A 26508-nucleotide genomic window follows, 5' to 3' on the forward strand; every position below is an offset into this window, starting at 1 on the left:
ACCTGCAAAAATCCATGCTTTGTGACTGGCTTCCAAAATTTCCCATCTCACACACTTGCTCTTCAGACTATACTCATGCACTCACACACGTGCACACGTGCACACACGAACACAGAAACTTGTATGGAAGCCTGTGTGAATGAACCCATGCACACACACAAAGGCACGACAAAAGCATGTCACAGAGGCATAGACATGTGTAAGAACACATATATTACACACACAGAGACTACATGTATACGCAGATGAACTGGAAGGGATCCATTCACACTCTCACACACACACACACGCAGACACAGACAAAACACGTGTGTGCACACACAGACAAAACACGTGTGTGCACACACCTGCCCTCACACGCACAGCATCACGCACCCACATGCACACAGAGGCACACGCACACCACACGTGCGCACACGTGCACCCGCACTCAGCACGGCAGGACACGCGAGCACACAGGCACAAATGCTCACGCACACACACACGCTCACAGAGAGACACGTGCCAGCGCAAAACCTTCACGGGCACACGCGCACCCACACACACACACACACACTCCCGCCCCCAGGACACCTCCCCCGCACGCACCGACAGACGAGGCCCTGGAGAATGCACCCGCACCACGGGGCCCAGCACAGCGCTCATCCCCTCAGGCACAGAAATCCACCAGCACCGCCCCCGCACACGCGGGACAACACCGCCGCACCACCGCCCACGTGCGCGCCCCCGCACCGCAGCCGGTGCCCGCCCGTCCCCTCCTCAGTGAAGGAAGCCGCCGCCCGCGCCCCGGCGCGGTGGCTGGGCGGGCAGAGCGGAGCAGAGCAGGGCAGGGCAGGGCAGACCCCAGCGCGGCCACGATCCGGGTCCCCTCAGTGCCCCCGCCGGGCCCCCCCCAGCGGCGCCCCCTCCCCCGCGGAGCGGCCCCGGCGGCGCGGCGGCGCGACCGGTAGGTGGCGCCATCGCTCTTCTGGTGGAGCCGCGGCCGCGCCGCCCCGCTCCCCGCCCGGCCCGGCCCGGCCCGGCCCGCCGGGAGCCGCCGGAGCCGCCGCCCCACCCGCGGAGCCCCAGTGCCGAGCCCCGTGCCCCGCCCGCCGCGGCAAAGAGCCCCCTCAGCTGCGCGCAGAGGCAGCGAGGCTGTGCCTGCCGCCCCCCCTCCTCTCGCCCGGCCTGTAATTAACGTCCCCGCGCAGAGCCATCAGCCCGCGCCCCCCGGGTGTGTGCCCGAGGGCGCGGGAGGGCCGGGGCTGAGCGGGGCTGTGCGGGGCTGTGCGGCCGTGGCAGCCCCGGGCACCCCACGTGCGTGGTTAATAACGAGGCAGCAGCGATCGGGATGGGCGAGCCCGGCCGCCCCGGGCTCCTCCGGGCGGGGGAGGACCCGCCACTCCGTTATCTCCCGAGCCGCTCTCCCAGGCAGAACTGATCCTCTTGAGGGAACGAGGGGGTGGGGGGAGAGTCTCGGCTGCAAATATTGTTTGGAGTTTATTGATGAGGGCGTCTGAGCGTTGAGGTGCTCTCCCGTGGCTCCCGGTGGATGCTGAAAGGAGCCAGGATTGTGGTGGGTTTCGGCTGTGCAGGGAGTTGGGGTAGCGGGGGGGTGGGGGGAAGGAAAAGACACGATCGAGAGTAGCTGAGACTTTGTGCCCCCGTTGGAGAGATGGTTGAGTCCTCGTCAAGGTTGCTGTGGTATCCCAGAAACACCATTCACTCCGAGCTGTGACCGCGCACCATCAACAGCAACAACTCCGCTGCGCCTGGCCGAGGAATAGGAATTAGGAGCTCTCAAGAATAATATGAAAGGGATCTGCAGAGGGGAAATTCGTGCAAAGGAATCGAAATTAGCAGACTTTTGGGAAAGGGGATGTACTAAATGTGGCCGGCTGGACTTCATCCTGGTGAAGAAAATGGAGATTAAAAGTGGATTTACATTTTGGAACCTCGTCTTTTTATTGATGGTTTCGTGTGTGAAAGGTAGGGTAGTATTTGAGGGGTATATTTTTAGGGGTCCATTTGCTTTCGGTCAGGGCGTTGCAAGCTCTCACCTTACACCAAGGTGCATTTAAAAATATTTTTATCTCTTACTTTATATTTTTATCCTGGGTACTTTGCAATGGAAATATATAAACGATCGCTAAAGCGGGGAGGAAAGAAGGAGTTGATTCAGAGCTCTCCGCGGAGATAGAAAATGTATTTGCTTGCCAGGGCTGGCGTTCAATGCAGTGACTGAGCTGAGGCTCAATAAATATTCTTGCAGTATGCTCAAACGGAGACGTGAATTGGTTCATATAGCCTCTAACTAGTGGATATTCAAACAAATCCCACCGGATGACTTTTTTAAGGTGACGATGATGATAGTGCGGGGTGGAGGGGGGATTACCTACGATTCTGGTTTTCGGTCGAGCAGCGGGCTCTTTGCGGGAATGCCTGTATCGATGCACTTATTAGTTTAACCCGTTGCTTGGGGAAAGTTACGAAGGAGCCCAGCGTATGTGTAGCCGTCTCACAGCCCGAAATGCGCTTCACGGTCGACTGTCTGTACGCATGCAGGGCTCCCAGGCTGTCGGAAAGGTGCTTTGGCAATTCAGCCTTGAAGGCATGGTCTGTCGCTGGGTGCAGAGATCGACACCTTTTCTCTTCCCTCCTTTGGTCCCTTTTCCCTGATGTATGTGAGGGGTTCTGGCTTGGGCTTTTTGTCTTTTTTTTTTTTTTTTTTTTTCCGGAGCAGGGGCTATTTTGCTTTTTTCTTGCTTCTATGTTCATGAAAGGAGAGCAAAAAGGAAATGTCTAGTTAACGGCATAAATATCTCCACTAAGTCTGTGCTTGCAGACAGTTAAGGGAAATGTTACACACAGAAAAAAGAAGAAATATGTGGCTTGAATAATGTGCACCTGCAGAATTACACAGGCATCTCTAAACAGTGGAGTGCCGATCCCATCACGCGTGCCTTCAGTAAAAGGATCTATTCTGCAACTCCCTACAGTCGGCTGCCTACCCGAAATAATCTCCCCTTGTTTGTGGCCAGTGATTAATATCCGATTAATCACCCTTTTATCCCCCTCCTCATCCTCATCCCCCCTCCCGCCACACATACACTTCCAGAATATTTAGTAGACATTATCGATCCTCTCTGAGTTTTTAGACTTGGTTATCGCCTACAGAGGTTGCCTGCATGGGTGGGAAGAAGATGTTTTGGGGGGTGGCATTCAAAGGCGTGCCTTCCCGAGCTGGCTCTGGCTTGGATGAAACAGTTTATTGTAGAGCTTTGCAGCTGCTTGTCCCCCTATTTGCATCGCGTGGAAAAGGCATTTCGCGTTTCATGGGGAGGGGGTTGTTGAGGGCTTTTTACCTCATCCCACGTTATCCTGACGCGGGGTATCCAAGGGGAAGGGGGCTTACCTGCGGCGTTTATGCACATTTTAATTACAGGCACATTTTCTCTGTTTGCATCTATTGAAGGGAGCCGCTCCCGGCGCTCTGCCCCAGTCTGGAGATGCTTTGCTGTGAGGGCAGACCCGGGGCTTTAGGGGCACTTCTTTTCGCTGTTTCGCCCCCTGCCATTAACGCTTTCTTGGTGCCGGGTGCCAGGGTTCGTCAGCCCCAGGCTGGCGGCCGGCCCGGCGCGCCGTGCGCTCCGCGGGCGCGGTGCGGGGGCGAGCGGGGGCTCCGGCGCCGCTCCGAGGCGGCTGCTTTGTGAGCGAGAGTCGCGGGGCGGCAGCATCCGACCGAGGGACGGGCTGGCGCCGCCGCGGGAGCGGAGCGGCTTCCCCAGCACCTGTTGAGAGCCGCCTCGCTTGCCCTTGGGGGTGGGGAAAGGAAAAAAACGCTAGGCACTGAGGGCAAAAGCTGGGATGAAGCACCAGAAAGAGCCCAAAAAAAAGAGGAAAAAAACGGGCTTTGCAAAACTGGCCCTTTCTCTTCCTCCATATTGTCAGGGCCTAATCTTACCAGGTGCTGACCAGAGCAGTTTTCATAGACTTCGTTCAGAAAGGGGTGCTTCTCCCAGAAACTGCAGACTCTGTAGGTCACATTTTACATCCTGGATGTGGGTTCCTTTAGGCAGCCAAGTTCCACAGAGCTGGCTTAGACTCACTGCAGCACTGCATCTATTCTGGGCATTTATATTTAGTTCTCTTCTCCACTCCCGTGAATGAAAGCATTTTACTTCGATTCACATTCCCTTTGTCTCAGCACACACTTGTGCCCCCAGAAAGCAAAGGCAGACAATGAATGAATACCTGCTCATTTTCTTGATGTTGGGAGCAAGATGACTCCCCAGATCCTACATCTGCTTTACCATTGCCGGGCAAGGCCTTTTTACCACACCTCACTTCCACAAGCTCTAGCCCATACCCTTCCTTACTTAAACACTTCTGCTGGTCTACAGCACCACATCATAACACTCAAACTGTTGCTGACATTCCTGTCATCCAGATCACTTCCGCAGCTTTGCTAGATATCTGCCCCTCAGGCCCTTCCTACTTTTGTCATTGTCCTGTCACCATTTCTCCAGTCTCGATCCACAGCTCTCCTGCTGTTACAAGTGTCAGACTATCCCCGGATGCTTAAGAAACCATGCTCTTATCTGATTAATTAAGCATTCCTGGGATGTATTAATAGAAACAAAACAAAACAAACAACCCTTCACATTTATCTATAAATTTGTGCCTCTTTGGAACCTTGCAAACAATACTTGGAAGGGGTTAGAAAAGGGAGAACAAAGTAGGAGAAGAGGGAGGGAAGGAAACTGTCAGACCCTCAGAGGAAGGAGTGATATGAAGAGCTACAGTAAAAAGGAATTGTACTTTCTTAGTGAAAACCTTGCTTACACAGTATCCCATCATGCCCTGGAACAATCTCCCACAAAATCTTCCTTGAATACATATGGAGTAAAAAAGCAAATAAATGGCCCCATTGGAAATTAAGAGAAGGTGCAGAAGGCATTCAAACAAACAAACAAATCCACACCCCAACCCTTAGAAAAGGCCAAGTAGAGTGATTCCTGGCCAGCTACAGGGGGTCATGAATCCTGTGCTCTTCCTTTACATGTGTGAGACACCCAGAAAGCTCCTTCCCCTTCTCCCTCACTCCCTGCCATAGGAGAAATGAGAAGCACCACTGAGGCAAGGGAGATACAAACCAAGTTTGGAGGACTAAGGACAGGAAACCTCCACTGTCATTTCCCTTACCAAAAGGGAAGAAGAGGGCATAAAAGAGGGGGATAAAAATAGGCAGCATCAGTGAGCTTTGCCTTCTGGGATTTAGGAGAGGAATCACTAATAGTTGCACCTCCGTTTGGCACCTTCCTCTACCAAAAAAAAAAGAAAAAAAAAAAAAAAAAAAAAAAAAAAAAAAAGAAAATGCTTGCTATCTGTTAGTGGAAGGAAATCAGAAAGGAAATCAGGCAAAATGACCACAAGACTTCTTCCTCTCTCCTGTTTAGCTTTCACTCCAAGACAGAGAGCACCAAGGTCGGCTCTTTTGTCTGCCTGGCTAAAATGAAGCTTTGCTGCTGCTGTTGTTCCTTCGTTCCCCTCTTGCAGTTGTGACAAGCGGAACAAGGGCAGCTTTCAAAATGAAAGGGACATGAAACACTGAGATTTTAAATGGCTCATTGACAGAAGAAGTGATGAGAAAAAGGAAAGCATTTCCATTTGCAGTGATGGGTACCTGGCATGTGGGAATATTTAGCAGGGACAAAGCGTGCCCTGTTTCTTTCAGCCACCTCTGCAATCTCCTTTCTCCCCCATTCCCATCTCAATCCCGTTCTCTTCGTGCTCCGCCGGCCCCTCCCCACCGCTTCCTTCCTAGTCACTTGATTTAGTGTTACTGGTGATGGGTATGGGGTTACTGGAGGATGACTTTCCTCAGTGGGGCACGGATGGGCGCAGCGAGGTGCTGGTTCTGTCCCCAAAGTAGGAACGGTCGGGGAGTAACAGCAGGTTTAGGTTTCCTTATTTCCAGATGGTTGATGCCGCTGCTGCATCTTTGTGTGTGTGTTGTGAGTGCTTGTTCGTGTGTTTGTGTGTATGTACCCATGCAAGGGGGCAGGGACACACTGACTGGAGAAGGGACAACGGCGTCCTTCCTTTCCAACTGTTCCGCACACGCTCACCTCCTCCACAGTGTCTCTTTGCCATTAGCCCTCACAGATGACACAGGACTTGCTGTGCTCAGCGGGCTCCGCAGCTCACCGTTTTTTCAAGCTACGCAATTCTTCAGGGTTGCGGGCAAAGTTACCTCTCTCTCCCCCGGCCTTTCTCAGGGCTAAAACAAGGCTCCGTTGTGCCCCCGATTAGCGCTCGGCTCCTCCTCCTCTTCTTCTGCAGGGCGGCAGTGAAGAAGCAGACCCCTCCCAGCAGCATCAGCAGGGACCGCTTCTGCCTCCCCTGCCCGGTGCCATTAGGGGCCCGCACAGAGGAACCTCACCTTCGGTCTCCGCATTTTCATTGCGAGAGGCAGCAGTGGCAAGGCGGAGCTGGCACGGAGCGGCACCCGGAGCCTCCGCCGGGCGCCCTCATCCGCGCCCGGCACCGGCCTCGGCAGCCGCCCCAGGCTGCCGCACCTCCGGGCAGTCCTTCTTGATGCAGTCTTGCGTTTGGCTTTCCTTTATCTCGGTGACTCTTGTCGGCAAGTCTGAGGCAGCATTAGAGGGGGTCGGTTGGTGGTTTGTTAGGCTGATACACAGAAATAGCCCTTCGCTCTCTGAGTACTACCAGCCCGCTCCTCGACGAGCGGCTGGGGGCTCCGGGCAACCACACAGGGTGAAGAGGGACAGGTTGTAGCGTCACCCCTGTTATCAACATCTTGATTTGCAAGCAGGAGCTCAGGAGACTCACAGAATTCTGTGGATGTGCTTTCAAATCCCTCCTTTTTCAAGACTCCTGTGCAATAAACATAGCAGGAACTTGTAGTCTACCTACGGTTTTTTGCTTGTTTATGTGTGGGGGGTGAATATTTTTGAGCAACAAGTCAAGCAGGATCAATTGCCCATCTAGCTTAGTGCCCCTTTATCTCTAACTGTGACTGGTAGCAGCAGTCTAGTGAAAGATTTGAGAAACAGTAAGTGACTAGCACATCCTGGATCTCAGCAGCCAGCAGCTTTGGGTCTCCCAAGCTGGAAGCTGGTTTTGAAACATCACATTTTAAAAGGCATGAACTGGCCCATGCCTCAGACACTCATTTGTCTGTTCTCTCTCATTCTCCTGCCCTTTTCACTTCACTTCACTTCCCTTGTTCCTTCCCTTTTCCCTTCCCTTTCCCCTCCCCCTTCACCTTCCCCTTCCCTGTTCCCTTCTCTTCCTTAAAGGCATGGACTGGCCCATGCTCCACTCATTTGTCTGTTCTCTCTCATTCTCCTACCCTTTTCACTTCCCTTTTTCCTTCCCTTTTCCCTCTCCTATCCCCTTCCCTTTCCCTTTCCCCTCCCCCTTTGCCTTCCCCTTCCCTGTTCCCTTCTCTTCCTTACCATTGCATTCTTATATATCCTTCATTCTTACACTCTGCACTTGGCTGAAAGTACTGAATAATGTGAACACTTGTAATAAAATCGGCTTTATTATATCCAGTGTTGTTGATGTGCTGTGAAGGTCAACCCCAAAAAATTGAGATTTGAAACCATTGAATGCACACGTATCTAGTAATGAGAAAGAAAAGCACATACTTGTTCAAAGAAATTGGAAAAGGTTTTGAAATATCCTGTGGGGATGGCTCAATTTGCATGATTGTAACATCTTTTCAGAGAAAATATTATGAAGAATAACATAGCCTTGTATCCCTTCCTTTTCAAAAGCAAGTGTCTTGGACACACTGATTTTCAGAGGTATTGAGCATTTACAATTTCAGTTGGCTCCAGTAAGAGCTTGGGGAACAAGTTGTCACCTCTGAAGCAAGGCCAAGTGATTCCATCATTATGACGCTGAGACAGAGAGAGACAGTATAAGTAAATTAAAATATCTATAAAACAGAATTATATATAAAATGTTAATTCTACAGTACCTGATAAATTGGAATGGTAGGAATAAGAAAGGCTTTACGATCTGCTGTAAAATTTGTTGGTGGTTGTTTTGGTTTTTTTTTTCCTTTTTCATCAATAGGAAACTTCAATTCTAATTCAATGGGATTGTGACATCTCAGGCTCAACTTCCTGCTGATGTATATCATTTAGCTTGTATTTCTGATCATAATGGTTTAGGTTGAAAGGATAGAATAAAGTCTTTTTGGGAAATTAGCTTAGCAGTTACTTCAAAACAATTTCCCAGGAAAGAGTAGTCAGAGAACAGAAATTTAGGTTTAAGTTGTTCTTTTTTCCTTAGACCCCTGTGATTTTAAGACAGCTCTTAAGGCATGAGATACCTGAAGAAGCAATATTTAAGTAACAAATCAAAGAGGTATCTGATAAAAGTAATTATTACAAGGCCATATACCTTACCTCATTATTTTGCTTATATAATTTCCATGCTAAGGTTTACTGCAAAATTCCAGAACTCTTACGAGCTTTAGACACATGCCTTTCAAACAGCTTTGCAGATGAATGTTTCCTTCTTAATAACATACTTGCCTTCATCTAAAATTCAAGAGACAATATTTGGCAATTATCTGACCTAAACAGAAGGGTGCGTGATATGTAATGTACAGGTTTTCGCTTGCCTTTTTTAAGGAAAAAAAACCGTAGTTGTAGCAGTAAATGTTGAAGATCTCCTTGCTAATATCCAGCTTTTCTTCTGGGAAATGGAATGGACAATCATATTGGACTGTAAGTAAGATTATGTAAAATGAACATACACATACAGACACAAGTTTTACATTTGTACATACTTATATTTAATTGTTTACCTTTCCTGGGCAGATTTGCATTCATAGTTGCACTGCTTTACTCTCACAGATCATGCAAGATTTACTATGGCTTCATAATTCCAGCATTAAAAATGCTGAGTACTGTTGTAAATGTCAAAGAAGAAAGTGGTGGAAGTTCATCATGTCCTTCCCAGGGTCTGAAATCTTAGTTGGGTGAGTTTACAGACTTAGGAACAGTGTTAGGAACACACATCATAGATAGTGATCTCCAGAGTACTGGAAAATAGCATATAAGGGATTCCACCAGGGCTAGACCTCTCATAGATCTGTGTCACTGAACAACAAGATGGGATGCCGACAGGACAGACATAGAGGGACAGACTACCCATTTTCCCTTAGATTCCACAAAATGCATCTTAGTGTCATGTATCATATTTTCATTCTATCATAGAAATAAGGAAAATAACTGTAAGTAACTTAACCACAGAAGCATTCATGGCATGATGAATTCTCTCCTCCTGAGGCCTGTAAATAACACAGATTATCTTTGCAATAGAAGTGAAGGAATCTGGAGGCTTGAGGCAGAAATGACTGAGTGATTACTGATTATACAGATGTTGAATCACTATTTCTGACCTGGCATTCTATTTTGTCTGTTTCCCACATTTACATATCTTATTAGCCTTATATCTTTATGCATGTAAGTTGTTTGATTTCATTCTCATGGAGTTGGGTATACATATATCTGTACACATGCATACATAATATGCACATGTAGAAAGTATGCCCATATATTTGATTATGTTGTGAAGAAATTCAACAGACTGCATTGTTAGCTTATAAAGGTGCAGGTAACAACTTGAAACTTATGGGCTTCCTAAGTTACCCATTATCCCTTAATTTATTGTGTATTCTCAATCTCAGAAGGAAGTTCTATTATAATATGTAAGTGATTTCATTAACAGAAGAAGAGTCATGGTAGTGCTAACTAGGAGGAAATGTAAGGAGGAAAGCTGGATGAAAACAAAATAACACCTGTTACTAAAACCAGCAATTAAAACATGATCCTACCACATTAAGAATTACCTGACATATTTATTCCTACTGATTTAAGGATTTTTTACCAAATATAGTTTCTATAAACTGTTCTTTATAGATTGAAAACCTCTAATCACCTTTCAAATACAGAAAAAAAAAGAGAACATTTCTGTGCTATTTTTTTATTTAATACTGGTTTTATCATTTAAAAAGGCTGACATATATCTCAGAGGTGGCTGTATTTCAGCGGCAGTTAAAATGAGCCCTCTGCAATCACTATCTCCTTATAGAACTATTTTCAAACCAAGCAAGTGGATACCTGCAAGTTTAGTTTGGAGTCCTTAGCAAAATTGAGCCACATAAAATGCAAAGTACAGATATTCTTCTGGTTTCAACGTAGTACTGAGATGGAATTAATTGAATTATCAAACCTTCCCTCCACTATTTAATCTCACCCCGAATGAAAACTTCACAGTCTACTGTAGTTATTTTCTTGATTGCTGTACAGTTTTATTTGGGAACAAAGCTTAGTCTAATTAAAACTATTCTTTTAAAGCCTAAACTAAAAGTTGCATTTTTGTTTCTGTATATCAGCTTTGGTCCAAAGCTAAATAAAAGTTATAAAACAGGATAAAAAAAGAGCTTCTAATGTGCCTGTTGTTTGAGCCCACTGAAAGCAAAAGGAGAGTCCAGAATAGAACCTTTTAGAGTACCTTTGCCTCTGTTTCTTTTCATACTGAGTTTTGAATTACAGTTTTCTGTACATGTATTTTGTTTGACTCAGAAATATTAAGTATAACAGAAGCCATGTATTTCACAGTACACTAGAAATTTTCATTAGAAGTGCTATTTGGAAAACTCACAGTATAAACTTAAAGATTACAAAAGTAAATTGCTTATGATTAAGGGGAAAATAAATTATATGTTTGGATACAATCAGAAAATGCTCTTTCCGCATTTTATTGGTGGTCATGTCAGCACTTCTGAGGATCAGTCCACTGGATTCAGTGTAATGGTACGTGCTGATGCAATGTCAGCTGTAGTCTTTAGCATCACAGAATACTCATGTCAGGACATAGGCTGAACTGCAGTAATTTTATAACCTGGTTTCAAGATTCCATATTAATTTTTTGTCTTCTTGTAAAACATTCTGGAATTTAAAGAAAGCTGATAATGGCTAGGAGGAACTGATAAAAGAGATTTCAGTTTAGAATGCTTCAAATTTAATTAATAATGTAAGCTGGTTTTGCTTGTGTTGGGTTATCATATATTCCCATATGTAGTTACATTTGAAAATGCTGAATTAGCTAGCAAAACCAAAGCACAAAAATAGGGAAGTTTCCACATTAATTTTACTGTATTTATTTTCTAGCACATTCTTTATTTTTGCCACTGTCTTAGTTTAAATACATGCTGAATCAAAATCACAGGAACTGAAATATACTAAAAAACAGTGGTCCAAATCCTGACTTTTGGAAAGCCTGACTGTTTAAACAGAAGTGGAGGGAGGAAAAGAATAGGTCTTTGGCCACCACACATGATCAAGTCAATTCCCTTGTGGTAATAGATGTTTTTTCCTTGCATCTCCAGGTGCATACAGGAACACAGACACTCCAGCACTTCTGGTAGCAGGCATCTGTAACTGTGTGTTCTATCAAGAGGAAACTGTGCTTAATTCATGCCTATGCCCACCTTGTGTGATTTTCTCTTGAATACATCGGTAACTGACGCTTCAGTCAAATGACTCCTACTGACTTTAGCAATGCTGGTTGCATGGAATCACAGAACCAGTTACACCAGAAGAGACCTCTAGGATCATCAAGTCCAACTGTTAACTCATCTCTACCAAGGGATGAGATGACTGCCAGGCATGACATGCTACTTTTAATGACCATAAGAGAAGAAATATATCTAATTCTTAATTCTAAATAAAAGGGCAAGATATTTTCTCAAAAATCTTTGCATCAGTGTAGTGTTCACAAAAGGGGTCACCTGAGTAGAGAATTTTTATCAGTGTAATATATTGAAGTAACGTGATACAAATTGTATGCTATCAGGTGAATGTTTTAGCAATGCTTAAGGCAACAATCTTTTTCTCTTCAAACTGATAAAAAAATGGCTACACCTTTTAGAGCGTTCCCATTATTTACTAAATCCTTTCACATGAAACTGCTAAAAGATTTCCTCTCCAATTCTACCCTTCAGTAAAGGTCCTGGAACTGAGAAAAAAAAAAAAATCAACACTTTACACTTGAAGGGCTTAAAAAATGTCCTCTTAGAGCAGAAAGAGAAGAACTGACTATTCAGCCCTCAGTTTCTTGGTATTACCTTCAAATTAAAAACAAATGAGAATATCATTACCTATTCCTTTCCACATTACTATTCAGCATATCTACCACTTTATTTCATAATTCTTCTCAATAGCTTCCCCTTTCTGCAAGCTTTTTGGAAATTTCCCTCACATGATGGTCATATTTATTAGCTTTAGAGACTTTGGTAATATCACCTCTTTATCCTTTATTTCAATCTTGTCAACTCCTTCTTAGGAAAATAAAATACCTCTGACATTTGGGAGACTATTTCTTTAGAGGTTTTCATACATTTTGTTTAATGAACTTTCATATAACCTAAATGCAAACATATTCTCCTTATAGCAATTATAGATATATTTTAAGAATCTGAATCTTACTATAGTTCTTTAGTGGCCTAATTTTCTCCCCAATTACTTAAACATTCTTGAGAAAGTCTAATTTTCAACCCATTTCAGTGGAAACAAAATTAGTCTAGACACTTGACAAGCAATAGCATTTCTGTGTTTTCTATAGAGGATATGGTGTGAGTAGAACATCCAATGTCTTCTCACAAAAGGATAATAATTTTCACCTGAAAAATAGCTGGAATATATTTTACTGGTATTTTCATTGTCAGCAGTGGAAAGTTGCACCAATCAACCATATAAGACACAGTCATTTTTAAAAACATCCTGACAAACTTACGCTTTTCAAAGCTATTTATCTGAAATAGCAATTTGCAACAGAATCAATGTTTAATATAGAACAAGTTCAATGGTGTTGCTGACTCCTGCATGCCTACTTTCACAACTTTCCTAAGGATATGCTTTCAAAATTCCTAAATCTCTCTAGTACTACAGTTGCAGGCCATTGAAATTTGTGTGAGATTCTACACTATTTTCAGCTAGTTTTAAATAAAGTTACCCATGAAAAACCACCACTCTTCTAAGCTCTATCTATATATTCTTACTACACTCAAATTCTAGCTCATCATCTAGCTCCTGTAATTTTTCCCAATTTATCCAGCCTCCTCTGCACTTCTGGGCTCCCTTCCCAAATTCTCTTCCCACTCCACAAGTGCTGCTGGAGAAGTACCAAAAACATAAAGCCTGCAGTAAAATATAGAAAGTTCTCTTCAGTTTCCATATAATTTGTAAAGTCCTTTTTTTTTGGCCCAAAGTAATAACCATGTGAGGGTAATATGCTAGGAAATGAAATATCCTCCCAGCTTTACAGTCATTACTTACTAACTTTTCAGAGAGTTCTTTGGATTTTATATCATCTACACCAAATCAAGATTGGAAGAGTGGTGTTTCAGTTATATTTCTTTTCATTCTTCAGAATACTGTGCCTTTCTACCCTATTATTTTTTCATAACCAAAATAATACCCATTTACCCCAAACAAAAAAACCTCAAACCACATGATTAAAAAAGTCCAAAACTTAACAGCAGTTGAAAGATAACATCCTTACTTGTGTATAAATAAACACTATAGAATCAAATAGTTAAAATTTGAATACTTGGTATATTTTGGAAATGCAAGATATATCTTCTCAGTTTTTCAAGCTCCAATGTATACAGTTAAACTGTCCATGTGACATGGTAAGGGAAATTTTACAGACCTACTATAACTCCTGTATCCTTCACCAATATCTTCATTATGGTATGACCATAATCTTCATTATGGTATGACCATAACAGACTAGTCAGGACTCTGGATTCTACATCATATTGTAGATTAATAAAAAAATTAAATAGAAAGGGGAAGAAAAAAATCCCATATGGTAAAACAGGCCTAGATTTGTAGGGATACTGTTACTCACTTGTTCCAATTGACTTTGAGCATTTCAGTGAAATCAGGAGAGTTTGCTGTGTATCTGACTTGTAAAAATTACTGTTCCAAATTGCTCCCTTTGGGGCCTCCTGTACTCGTCCTCTCTTTGAAATCCATTGACAGCTGAGTTAACACAAATGTCTAATCTAAGAGTCAGAGTGTGCCACGGATATCAGCTAAGGAGAGAATCTGCTCAGCAGAACTTCTGTAATTATTAAGAAAACATGAATTACCTGCTAGAATTTAGGGTAAATCTGAGGTAACTATGAGGAAAACAGATCATTTATTTTAAAATCTATACAATGAGCATTGAATCATCACTTCTGAAGACATAACTGCGCTTTAATGCTGAGGAGTTTTCTGAAGAACATTTTCTTCATTCTTACAAGTTTAATTTTTTTGCATTATTAAGCCAGTATAGAGTGTTCTGCAGGTAAACATCCTCTGGCCAAACTTAGTTGATCAATTGCTTCATTTGCTTCCTTCATGTTTCATGTGCACAAAGTTACTTACACTATCTCTTTTGTACCATTTTTTTTTTTTGGTGCCTTTAATTCACAGATTGCTTTGGGCAAGGTTCATATTCTTTGTCCAGCATACTTGGATGATTGTGCATTTTTTTAGAAGTTGTAGAATTTATTTTTTTTTTTGTTTTCCCATCTCTTATCAGTATTTTAAATAAGCCCATTAACTACTTAAGTATCTTTATTTTACAATCACAGTGTCTTTTTTTCCCCTACCTGACAATACTATTTTTCTATCTCATTTCTACTGATGGCTCAATTAATGTTTCTAATAGTGTTTATATTTCACGCTGCTTGGTGGCTGTAAGTCTTCCCATTCAAAGCTTCTTACTTCTCAAGTGAGAAGTGTATTTTTGAATAAGAGTGATCATCCATTCGATTATAACCTTATTGAAATATTTGCCAGTAGATTATTTTAGAGCTTGTCCCCACTGAACTGAAAAGAAGATTTGTCATTGACTTCTAGCAGAACAGAGCAGATTGATAAAAATAGCAAAATATTCAAAACTGTTTAAACCATTCATAGGACTAAATTGATGAAATTGAAGAACTGTAACAGTTGAACTCCATCAGATTCTTTGTGCTAGTACCCTAAATTAGTATTAGATCTAGGTGGCTGTTACTGACACTCTCAAGAACCTTATAGGTTTTGGTTTTTTCTGTTCATTGTATTATGAAGATAAATGAGTCCTCAAAGATAGTGTTTCAGACTTTTAAGATTGCTATCATGTTTTATTTTAGTTTCAAATCCTATTCTAAATCATCATTCATTTACAAAGATGGTAGGTGAAAGACTAGAGTTGCGAGATGAACCAAAAATCTAAAATCCATTTTAAAGCTTAAAGTAAATAATATCAAAATTTTAGAAGAAAATGAGTCAACAGGTTATTAACCAATCACATTTTTCTAACTGTTATTTGGTCTAAAATTTGGCAGAAAACACATGAGAAACCCCGAGAGTTTAAAGTTTCTGGCTGATCTCTAAATCAAAAACAGCTGAGCAGATTTAAATATTTTGTGTAAACAAATTTGCATCCAGGCTGCTAATCTGCATGCCAGCTTTCAGTTTGACATTTTCTGAAATGATGGAAAAATGCTAAGCCCTTAATACTAAATGGAGTTCATAATGGAAATGCTGACAGACCTGTAATTACCTGTATTGTGATTCTGCTGAAAGCTTCTTTATCTGTCTAATCTTTCACAATGGAGTTAAATATATAAATTCTGGAAAGGAGAAAAAAAGGAACTTTATGTTGGAAATGCTAAACTGTAGCAATGCTATATTTTCTTCCAGACATCCACTTATGGAGGCAGCAGTGACAAAAAAATTATTCTAAGAAAGATGTAGTATCCTCTGTGGAACTGTAAAAGCAACCAGTGATGCTTAAAAGTTTAACTTAACCTCCATTTTTCAATCTTTTTTGAGTCACTTTTCTTTTAAATTATGACTAAATAGATACAATCAACCATTTTTAATATGGCAGTGAGGCATTATCATAGAAGAAATTTGTTATTGACTTGGCACAGCAAAAAATTTCCAACCAACAAAAAATACAGCAATCGTCATTTCACTGCCCTAATACTGTCCCCCCTGTGCTACAATCTTCTGCACTCAAGGGAGAAGGAAATATAGAATGATATGTTTAGAAAACTTCTCCAGAAAATGAAGGGGAATAATAAGAAAGGTAATTCTCTGGACTCTAATTTACAAAGTCTGTAGTGTAGAAACTCCATTATCTGCCAACTTTTGATTAGAGTCTTTAAGATTGTCTGGAAGAGCTTTTTCTCAATGTCTTTTTCATCTCCCCTCCTCCCACCCTGAAAATCTTTCCCAGTGTGTCCAGGCTATAACCACCTGAAAAGCCAGCGAGTATTTGTTCTGCAGAGATTGCTTAGGATGGATGATTCAGACATACCAGCCTTACTCCATCTCCACATAATCTCTCTGCACCAGCCAGGGCACACAGCTGTGCCTATAGAACAGCTTTCACACATGACTGTAACCCTACAAGGAAACAGCATTTTTTGCCTTTGTGGTTTGCTGTGAGAATGCAATCTATTTCTGCAAGGTTCCCACAGCAAGGACTGACAAAGCTCAAAGAAAATATCCTGAGTGAAAATGAGAAATATACCCCTCTGATACCTTCTTTCCAAACTGCCACCTTCTCCAGGAAGAGACCTGGAATTTTAATTTTTGCTTGTAACGCAACTACTTCAGTTCCAAGATCAGTTATTTGCCCATATCTGTATCTTCTTTAATATCACTCTGCCCGTTTTGGCACATGGAGATTAGTATTCCAGGCAGTGCTGAAGATACAGTACACCAGTGATTTCTGTAGGGGATAGGTTTCACTTCATCTTACTCTCTTTGTCTTACTCTTCCTGATTGTGGAAGTGCCATGGAACACGAAGTCAGTCATTTCAGAAAAATGTCAGTGATGTTCTGAGTCAAAACTCTTGAGTTCCAAGTTCAGCATCATGGAGGTGTCATTTAGTTATATTTTCCCATAGCATATTAATCTCTAAAACTCATCTTCTTATGCATTTTCACACTCATCCAGTTTGTGGGGACATTCTGGAGTTCCTCAATATCGGTACATCAATCAAGGATCTTAAAAACATCTCCAGTCTTGCAAATTTCACTGCATACTCATACTCTGTTGAGGATCCTCTGTTGAGAATTTCCTTCCAGATTGGAAGCAAAGCTGATCCCATCCTTAATCCTAGGGAAACCTCACTCTTGATTCATCATCTAAGCAAGTGATCATTAAGTCCTACTCTGTGTCTCATATTTTGACCATCTTTAAGTTCGTAATAGGAACTTTCATGTCTCCTGTGGTAAATTGTTTTTAAAAGCCTTTGGTGGGGAGTCTTGTAAAAAGGTTTTTGTATGTTGACAGTGACTAAACTTAAAAAGATTAGTTTTTCTGATTAATGGATCTGTACCCAGAATTCCCTTTTTCTGGATGACAGCTTTAACCAAAGATCCAAAACCACTGGAGGAGAGCCCAGCCCATATATTTGCTGTCTTTGTTACGCAGAAGAACCGTGAATATTTTCTAAATCAGAACACTTTTCATAATACTTTTGAGGTATGATGAGACTGTTTAGTACTTTAACAGTACACTTAAAAAATGTATTTCTGGAGTGGAAGGAAATGGTGCTGTTTCTGTTGGAAGCACTTTCTAGAATTTGAACTGAACTACTATTCCAAGCAAAATGTTAAAGACACTGAGCTCTTGCAGTTGCCATGTTTCAGAGGAAATGTTTCTGGCATGTCTTATCCTGAAAGATTGCATGGTATTTTTCACAGAAGATTGTTATTAGCCTTCATTTTCTGGCTGAATTCCAATTTGAATAATTACAGTCTGCTGTCTGAATTCTCTAAGCAGAGTGTGTTAAATAACCTTCTAGACTTCCTTTTCTAATCTTCTGACGGGCATTTCTGAGAATTATTAAATAATAGATCTGTTTAATCTAAAAGGCAGCTGCTTCTAAATGCTTGTGGAAAGTGACTGTTTTAGAAGGTGTGTTTACTACTCAGTGCTCAGTGATAAATTACACAGCAACACTGGTGGTGTTTACTGCGTAGGAAGAGCTCCTAAGCACTGTAGAAAACCAAAAGGAAACTACCTCCTTTATAAGACTGCTGCAATTTAATTAGGAGTTCATAGAAAAAATTTAGACAAACAATACAGTATTTTCTTCCAAGATGAGGAATATGAGCCTGGAGAAATCTACATAAAAAGTTTTGGAAAAGTTACAAGATACTGAAGATTAAAATAAAGACTTCTTACTCAAGATGAAGGATAAATACACACAACTGTAGTACACAGGAGAATATAGAAAAGTGCAAAGCTGTGCAAAGCTTTGAACTTCTTCAGATATGAAAAAAATCAAAGGAAAAAAATAGGTCAGTTGGACCAATCATGAAGTCAAGTCTCTGTTTTGCAATAAATGGTTGAAAATGAAATATTTCAGATGTAGTTGAGTAAGACATACTAGTTCAGTTGTTTGTTTCAATGTGGGAAGCGAAGAGAAAGGAGAGGAGAGCAGAGGAGAGAAGGAAATTTAATATTAATCACAATTGCTCAATGTGTTTTTGAACACTTGTAATTGTTGGACTAATTTAAGGATAATTTGTGGAGCTTCAGTGCATCAGTCCATCAAAAGTGGTGTTTTCTTCTTCCTCTCTGCCTCATGGCAAGTAGCAATGTTCAGCAAAATAAGAAAGATAGGAAACACAGAGACTCCTCGAAAGTTGCTCTAACATTCACTATCTCCATCTTTTCTCTGAGCTTGTTGTCACAGCTGTGTTAAGCTAGAAGAAACCCTCTCCTGTATCACTTCTTCCAATCTTACTTACCTCCTACAGAATATCCTCTATCAATCCAGAAGAAGATTTTTGCTCTCCATAAAAAAGAAGACAGCAGTGTTGACAGTTTTGCTTATGGTTGTTCTACCCTGTATTTTGCAAACTCTGTACATATTCACAGGAAAACTTTATTTTTGTGTGTTTTACAGAGAACAATAAAACATAGTTATGCAAACTCATAGTAATTCTGTGACAATCCAGGTATTGTTTGGGATTATTTTACTTCAAGACAAAACATCATACCCACTCATGTCTGCTTAAGCAACGTGTAAACTCAGTCCAATCTGCTTAAAAAAGCAAGATCATTTTACATAATATTATGTGAAAGTTAGGTATTCACAGGGTTGATACATGTCTGGATTGAATGAAAGCTGAGGTTGTTTATAGTCCTTTGAGAAACCATTTAAATATCTGATTCTAAGAAAACACTGTTATTACAGTGCAGATGTTTGACTTGATTGCGATCTTGAAGATTGAGGATATGTATATTTCTCTGATGTTACAGAAACAGAGAGAACTTTTTTGCCTGCTTATCACTATGACTGTTGCCAAAAACTGCATTAACTGCTGTTTTGGAGTCTCCTCAGTGTAGAATTTTCATGAGCTTGGTTTCTTGTGTGAATACAAAATTAATAAATATGAGCGAAATACAATATGCACAGTTCCAAACCAAATAACAGCATTCTTGAAGATAATGATCAGGAGAAAAATGGAATAAGATAATTTCTCTGTTAAACAGCTTCATTATCTGTGGGTTAGTAAAGGTACTTTGGTATGGAGTTTACCAGTATACTGCCCAAAAAAATCAGTATATATATCTTGCAGTTCAAAATGCACTTTGAAGTTGTCAGGTTTTTACAGTTGTGTAAGAAATTGGCTTCAAGGGAATTGCTACTGTCCTTTGCTAGAGAAAAACAAAAAATAAAATCTTGAAGTTAGTGGGTCAAATATCATCTGCTTTAATTACTTTAAACAGATGGAAATCATGAATAATTATTCATAAAAACCTATTTATATGGCCTTTCAAGGCTTAGCATTGCAATATTTTTTTCAGTTACATAAATAGCAAAGTGAAAAAGAGCAAGTAATATCTTCTCATATCTGCACATTAAGAAACAGTAATAAATGGTTTGTTTTATAACTACTTGGAGAAGCCGGATGAGTCCAGATCCATGCAGGCAGCACAAAAAAGCTAATGTTCAAGATCAAACTGTGTTGAAGGCTGGTGAAGGGACTGGAGCACAAGCCCTGTGAGGAGAGGCTGAGGGAGCTGGGGTTGTTCAGCCTGGAGAAGAGGAGGCTCAGAGGAGACCTCATCACTCTCTACAACTACCTGAGAGGAGGTTGGAGCAAGGTGGGGGTCAGTCTCTTCTCACAGGCAACCAACAGTAGGACAAGAGGCACAGTCTTAAGCTGTGCCAGGGGAAGTTTAGGTTAGACATTAGAAAGAAAGTCTTTACGGAGAGAGTAATTCGACACGGAACGGGCTGTGCAGGGAGGTGGTGGATTCACTGTCCCTGGAGGTACTTAAGAAGAGACTGGATGTGGCACTGAGTTCCATGGTCTATTTGACAGGTTGGTGTTGGGTCATGGATTGAACTCAATGATCTCAGAGGTCTTTTCCAATCTGGTTGATTCTGTGACTATGTGAAACTAAGTTCCTGGGAGTTAGATTTTTCACTAGGAGGAAAAAAACACACTGCTCTTCAAATAAACTCTCAGATAATGCGTGATTTCTGCCAGTTTCTATGAGATTTAAGCACACATTTTACTGATGTTTCAGTATTGGGGTTATGAGTCTGTTACTGTACGATTTAGGAATGAGACTGTGCAAGATTTTCAAAATTGTCAGAATAGTTCTTTCATACATGAAAGAGATACTTTTTTTCTCTGAGAATTATCCCACTTTCATAATTGTATTACATTTCATTTTGCATTTATTTATGGATTATTTCTGAGTTTGAGCTCATTAATATGTCATGATTTGCATCTGAAATCAAACATTTTCCTGCTGTCTAGTGGAGCGAATAATCTTATTTAAAATGCTTAAATATACAAGTAATTAAAACCATAGCCAAGCAACTGTATCAACATGGCCATTTAGACCCATGCTCAGTGTCTTATCTTTCTGTGCTTTCTGACTATCTGTGTCAACTTCTGAAACTTTCTGCATGTGCATTCTTGCAATTCAGGGAATACCACAGTACAAACAAACTTACGCAGTTATAAGTGCTGAAATAATTTACTTGCTACAATCAATCAGCACATTTCAGCTGAGGGGCAGCAGGTTCTTGAATTGCTGGTACACAATTACAAAATAGACATACGTGCATGTCTGTTTTCTCTTGCACTCATGGTTATGAACTCAATCTGCTGTAAGAGCATATTTTTAAAAATTTATTTCTATTGGTTCCTAAAAAAGGAAAAAAAAAGCTTCAGAAAATGGAAGAAAAAAGGGAGGATTCCCCAAGTGCCTCTCATTCTACAGATTTCAAAGACTCATATACATTTGAGAAAAAAGTTCCATACTCTCAAAAATAATAAGAAAAAGTAATTGTTGCTTGTTTCTGCACTTTGAGAAAAATGCACTGTAAGTTGCTAGTTAACTGTAACTAAATTAAGACTCTTAGTTTTGCCTTTGAAATATCCTACTCCCCAAGGCAATTTGAACACCTGTGTATCAAAACTGCTTAGGCAACCTCACCAAAATCAATTTCTGTTACTGTTCCCATTATAAACTTTATGGTCAGTTTTTGTTTGATTGTTTGGTTGGTTGGTTAGTCTGTTCTTATTTGAGACGAGATCTAGGGGTTCTTTTTACCTCAGCATAATTATGAGCTTTTGCAAACAATGGATGACTTTCCCTGTTGGGAGTGAGAAAGGAGGAAAAAAGAGCCAAATAATCCTTGTGTGAGCATTTAGGGCAACATGTTCTGGCCTGCCTCCAGAGGTGCGGCTCATTGAGACAGTATGAATTTCTGTTCATTATACCCTTTCCTGTCCTTTGGGTTAAAACTCATTACTTGTATGCAAACATTACTTAGATAGCAAGCCATACAATTCTTTTAGGTATCTTACTGTTGTTTTCTCTCTTCAGCTGGGAGGTTTGTCTGTCATGAGCCAGCCTAGCTGCTCACCTGTACAGAGCGCATGGACCTGCAGGGAGCTTGGATGCTCCTGCAGGGAGCAGAAAGCAGCCATGCAGAGTGGAGCATCCTCTGTGCTAAGTAGGCCGTTTCCCACCATATTATAACAATTTCACACTACATTATATTGTGAGCCTTAAAAGATTGAATGTCTCCTTTGAACATTCAAAGGTTTCCTACTATACTAGTTCACTGTTATCACTTTCTACATTGCCTCATGGCAAATTAGCTGAATATAGTGCAAGGAAAAGGGAGATCATCAGTATCTTATTTGCATACAAACATCATATTATTTTCAAATTATATTCTTTATGCTTCTCATTTTCCTAGGATGTTTTCTTCTGCCTGTGAAGTTTGCTCATTCTATCTGTACTCTCCTATTAGTGTTTTGTTGCATAACAGATTTTTTTTTTTCTACCTTTATTCCCTCCTAAATTACACAATGGTAAGAACATCAGCAGTAATTCACAATTAAGTTTGTCGAATTTATACCAGATTAGTCAGAAAAGTTAAGACAAGCATGATACAAAATTTCAACTCTTCACTTTCTCACTGCATAGGAAATGTTTGAGGATGGCTTCAGTATTCCTATCATTGTTACTTTGCCTAAAACTTAGAGAAAATTTCTCAGGCTAATGACGCTTTTGGCAATAGCCTCTATACTTTCCCCTCCAATAGAGAAGAACAAGAAGATGCAGTCATAATGAAGACCAGTTTCTTTAGCAGCCAGCTTCCTTACCCTAGTGTGTTCATGGATCTCTTTGTTTGATGCCAGTTATTGTATTGTGCTTGCACTGTATGAAAACATTTGTACGTTGAGGGACATGTGAATGACAAGGGAGTGGGAGGTGATTTTTCAAGGAGGAACATAACAAAAGGAAGTAATCTATGTACAGTTACAAATGCCTTGGCTAGTGACAATGTCTGAACTGCAAATGTGTTGAGATGTAATGGGGAATTGCAGTTTCAGGGAGCCATCTGTAGATCTCAATGAAAGTCATCCAAAAGTTAAATAGTTAAAAGCAGATGTATTGTAACATTTTTTAAATTATTTTTACCTTTTCTCAGCTGGCAATTAGACTTTCTAAGGAAGTTTACAGCAGAATTACCAGATTTCAATTCTTCCTTAGTTCTGTGTTATCTTGACCAGCCTCCTTAAATGGTGATCTGGTTTTCATGCAGTACATAATATTGACATTATACCCCTCACAGAGAAAATGTTCATCCTAAAAGGACATTTTCATTGCAGCTTTTGAAAAAAAGGAAATTTGTCGTTATGACATTTCTTAACTTATATATTCTTGAGTTTACTACCTGAAAAAATATCTCAGGCATCTGGTGTTATTAGTCTTTACGAAGGAAAAGACCAGAATCTTACTGTGTTAGCAGTGAGAAAAAGTTAAAATGCTCTTTGAAGCAGAATTCTCTCCATTGCTTCATATCTATACCTAAAATATGTATAGAATAAACTGAAGTAGTTACCTAATCAAGCTGTTATTTGCCTCACATATTCTAGGCTAGGTAAAAACTTTAAACTGAGTCATTAAAGAAATTAGCATATCAATCAGTTTTAGTTACCATTTGCTCAGCTATTACAATAGGGTAAAATATAATTAAATAAAATAAATTAATAACATTGAAATTAATAATAATAATATAATATTTAAATTGTTATTATTTAAAATATAGTTAAATAAAAGATCCCATGGCAAGTGTTTAAAACATAGTGTCTCACAGAGAGTGACATACCTACCTCACTGTTTCTGGATTACATGTTCACAGTCAAATACTGAACCAAACAGCACTATACTTCAGATTGCACAGTTCATTGGGCCCATTGCTGACTTCACAGGGTTTCAGTTCCACAGCAAAACAGACATCACAGATGTGAGCAGTGAAACATACGTAAATCCAGCACTAGTTGCTTAAAATCGTAACATACAGAAATATTTCTTTTTCGTTGCTAAAAAGAAATTACAATATATGATCATATAATCATGGTTTGACATTCAAAATAAAGCTCACATGTTCTATGTTTGAAGTCATGGAAAGGAAAATAAGTGTGTAGGGAAGAAGGTGACACCCAGGCAGATGATCTGCACAGTGATTTGGTTACTTTTATTCAAAAATTCAATTCTCAGTTCTCTCTACCACTGATTAGGAGCAGCATATTTAAAAGCTGAATTTCATGTGGTGTCAGCTAGTAAATATTGTCACTGTTTTAAGATGTTAGTAAAGAAATATTATCCTTCACAGAATACTAGTTTTCTAATGATCTCTGACAGTTAAATTTATCTTAAAGGATTTTGATAATTCTGCTTAGACATAAAGAATGTGATAATCCTTTCTAGTTAGTGGATGTTGAAGTATGTTTAAAAAGCTTTCAAGCTGACTATGAGGATTTTAATTTGTCTTGTTTTTCAAGTCTGTTAATACATTAACTGTCACATACTATTAGTGGGATGTAAAATATTTTGTGGTAATTAAGACTTAGGTCCAGTTTTCTCAGTGGTGTCTCTTCATAGTATTATCTGTTTTATAGTGATTTATTAGAAAGTGGGATTATTTGTTAGACTCACTCTCTTTCCTAATAATAGTTGCCTTAACTTACCCATTTCTAACTGAATTGCTTTACTCACATGCCAAAAGTGGGCTTCTGTATTTTGGGATAACAGGCTTACTTTCAAATACAACAATGCAACAAAGATGCTGTTGTGCAAAATCCTGGTCCATAAATCCACTAAAATAATATGAAGTGATTGTAAAATAGAAATGCAGTATATGTGAAGCAGAATTGTTAGGGAGAAAAAAAGAAGAGGAAAAATGTTTCCAGAACAGATTCTAAAGACAGCTGATCCAGAACAGATTGATTAGACATAGTCTGTCATGTTGTGAGAGTATTTATAACTTTTTTTAACTCTATCATGCATTGCAGCACTTTGGATTATCTTCTATCAACAATCTAATAACAGTTGGTGCTTCATCAGTACATTAAGTCCATGCAAAATCTTCAGTCATTAGCAGTGCTATGCATTAAATTCACATGTATTTCAATGGATGTTTGAAGTGTTCCTTTGATCTATTCAGTAGCTATAGAGAAAAGAGGATGGCCAACTCTGGACTACCAAAAAAAAAAAAAACCACCAACAACACACACACAGAAAAAGCAGAGACAAAGATATACCCTGAAATGAAACACATATAGATATTGACTTTTATTATAAAATCCTTTTATTACTACAAACTATCTGACAGATAATGGATCAGAAAGAAAAGAGAAAAGGAAAACAAATAGAGCTAAAACATGTTAGACAAATGTGTAAATTCAAGTAAATTGATAGAAAGCACAAGGGATCTAGAACAGTGAGCAGACCAGATCATTTACATAAGATCCTGATTGGAAGTTTGGTTGCTTTTTTGTTTTTTCAGTTGCTGAAATTCTTTCAAGTCTTTTCAAGTTCCATTAAAATCGTTTTTTCAATGCACTTAATCCTTTTTGTCACAGTCTTTAAACCACCTTTAATTCTGCAGTGTCATCTCTGGGACAGGCTGGGCACTACTGTGTGCAGTTTTCCAGATGTGACTGCACCATTAATATGACATTTCTTAATGATCTGTCTTACATTTTGATATACCATCCCATGCTTTAATATCTAGCAGTGCTATAATCTTTAATGCATATTTCCTTATACCAATGTCATGAGGGAATGGCTAAACCTATTACCTTGCTTGCAGATAGAAAATCTTTCTGCAAGTCAGTTATGGGCCAGATTTTTTCAGGGTATTTAGGTACCTAATGATCCAGGCAAGTTCCTAGCAGAACTGACAGAAGCCTAAATGTCTAAGACCCATTATTTCGATAGGTATTAGGTACTACATTTTTCAAAGTCATGCTGTAGCTTATCTGGAAAATACCTTTTAAAAGTCTTAAAGAATTTTTAAAATGTCCCAAGTGACTTCTCAAAGTTATAGAAGTCTTTGGTCAAGCAGAAAGCTGAAGCCATATCTCCTGATTCCAGAACAGCTCTGTTAACAAATATCCATGATAAATCCTCTCCTTTTCTATGAGTAAATGTAAAATACTAACCATGTTGTCTTACATATCTTACTAGGTATAAAAAAATGATCTCCAAGAGGTGTTTTATATTATTGTAAATTGCTAATTTTTTTTCCTAATAAGACGTTAGGTTTTATACCACTTTTCAGTACTGATCTGCCTTCAATTTAAAATAAACAGACTAGTGCAATAATATATAAAATGTAACTGACACAGGCCTTTAATTTCTAGGTTTTACTTTTTTTGACAGACTTTAAAAACTTTGCCTTTACTATGTGAAACATTAAGTGGAGCTAGCTACTAGTAACATACATGTACATAGAGTCAAAGCCATTGGAAAAGGACACACATACAATAAATGCATATGAGAATCATTACTATTGAGTAAAATATACAAATAACTGTACTTCCACAACATATGTGCGAGATCTGGTAAATGAGACTGGTAAAG

General features: G+C 40.1%; 1 protein-coding gene across 5 annotated transcripts in view; it reads left to right on the forward strand.

Moving 5' to 3' along the window:
- Positions 1 to 1604: 1604 nt before the first annotated feature.
- The window catches only part of CSMD3 (CUB and Sushi multiple domains 3), a 605611-nt gene continuing 580707 nt past the window's right edge, over positions 1605 to 26508 (forward strand). For all 5 annotated transcript variants that reach the window (XM_050305446.1, XM_050305454.1, XM_050305462.1 and 2 more), the window contains exon 1: positions 1605 to 1968. In XM_050305446.1, the coding sequence (XP_050161403.1) occupies positions 1791 to 1968 (178 nt within the window). In that variant the 5' untranslated portion in view covers positions 1605 to 1790. The remainder of the gene's footprint in view (positions 1969 to 26508) is intronic.

This window comes from Myiozetetes cayanensis, unplaced genomic scaffold (assembly GCF_022539395.1).
Source record: "Myiozetetes cayanensis isolate MyiCay16 unplaced genomic scaffold, myiCay2020 scf1, whole genome shotgun sequence".
Lineage (NCBI taxonomy): Eukaryota > Metazoa > Chordata > Aves > Passeriformes > Tyrannidae > Myiozetetes > Myiozetetes cayanensis.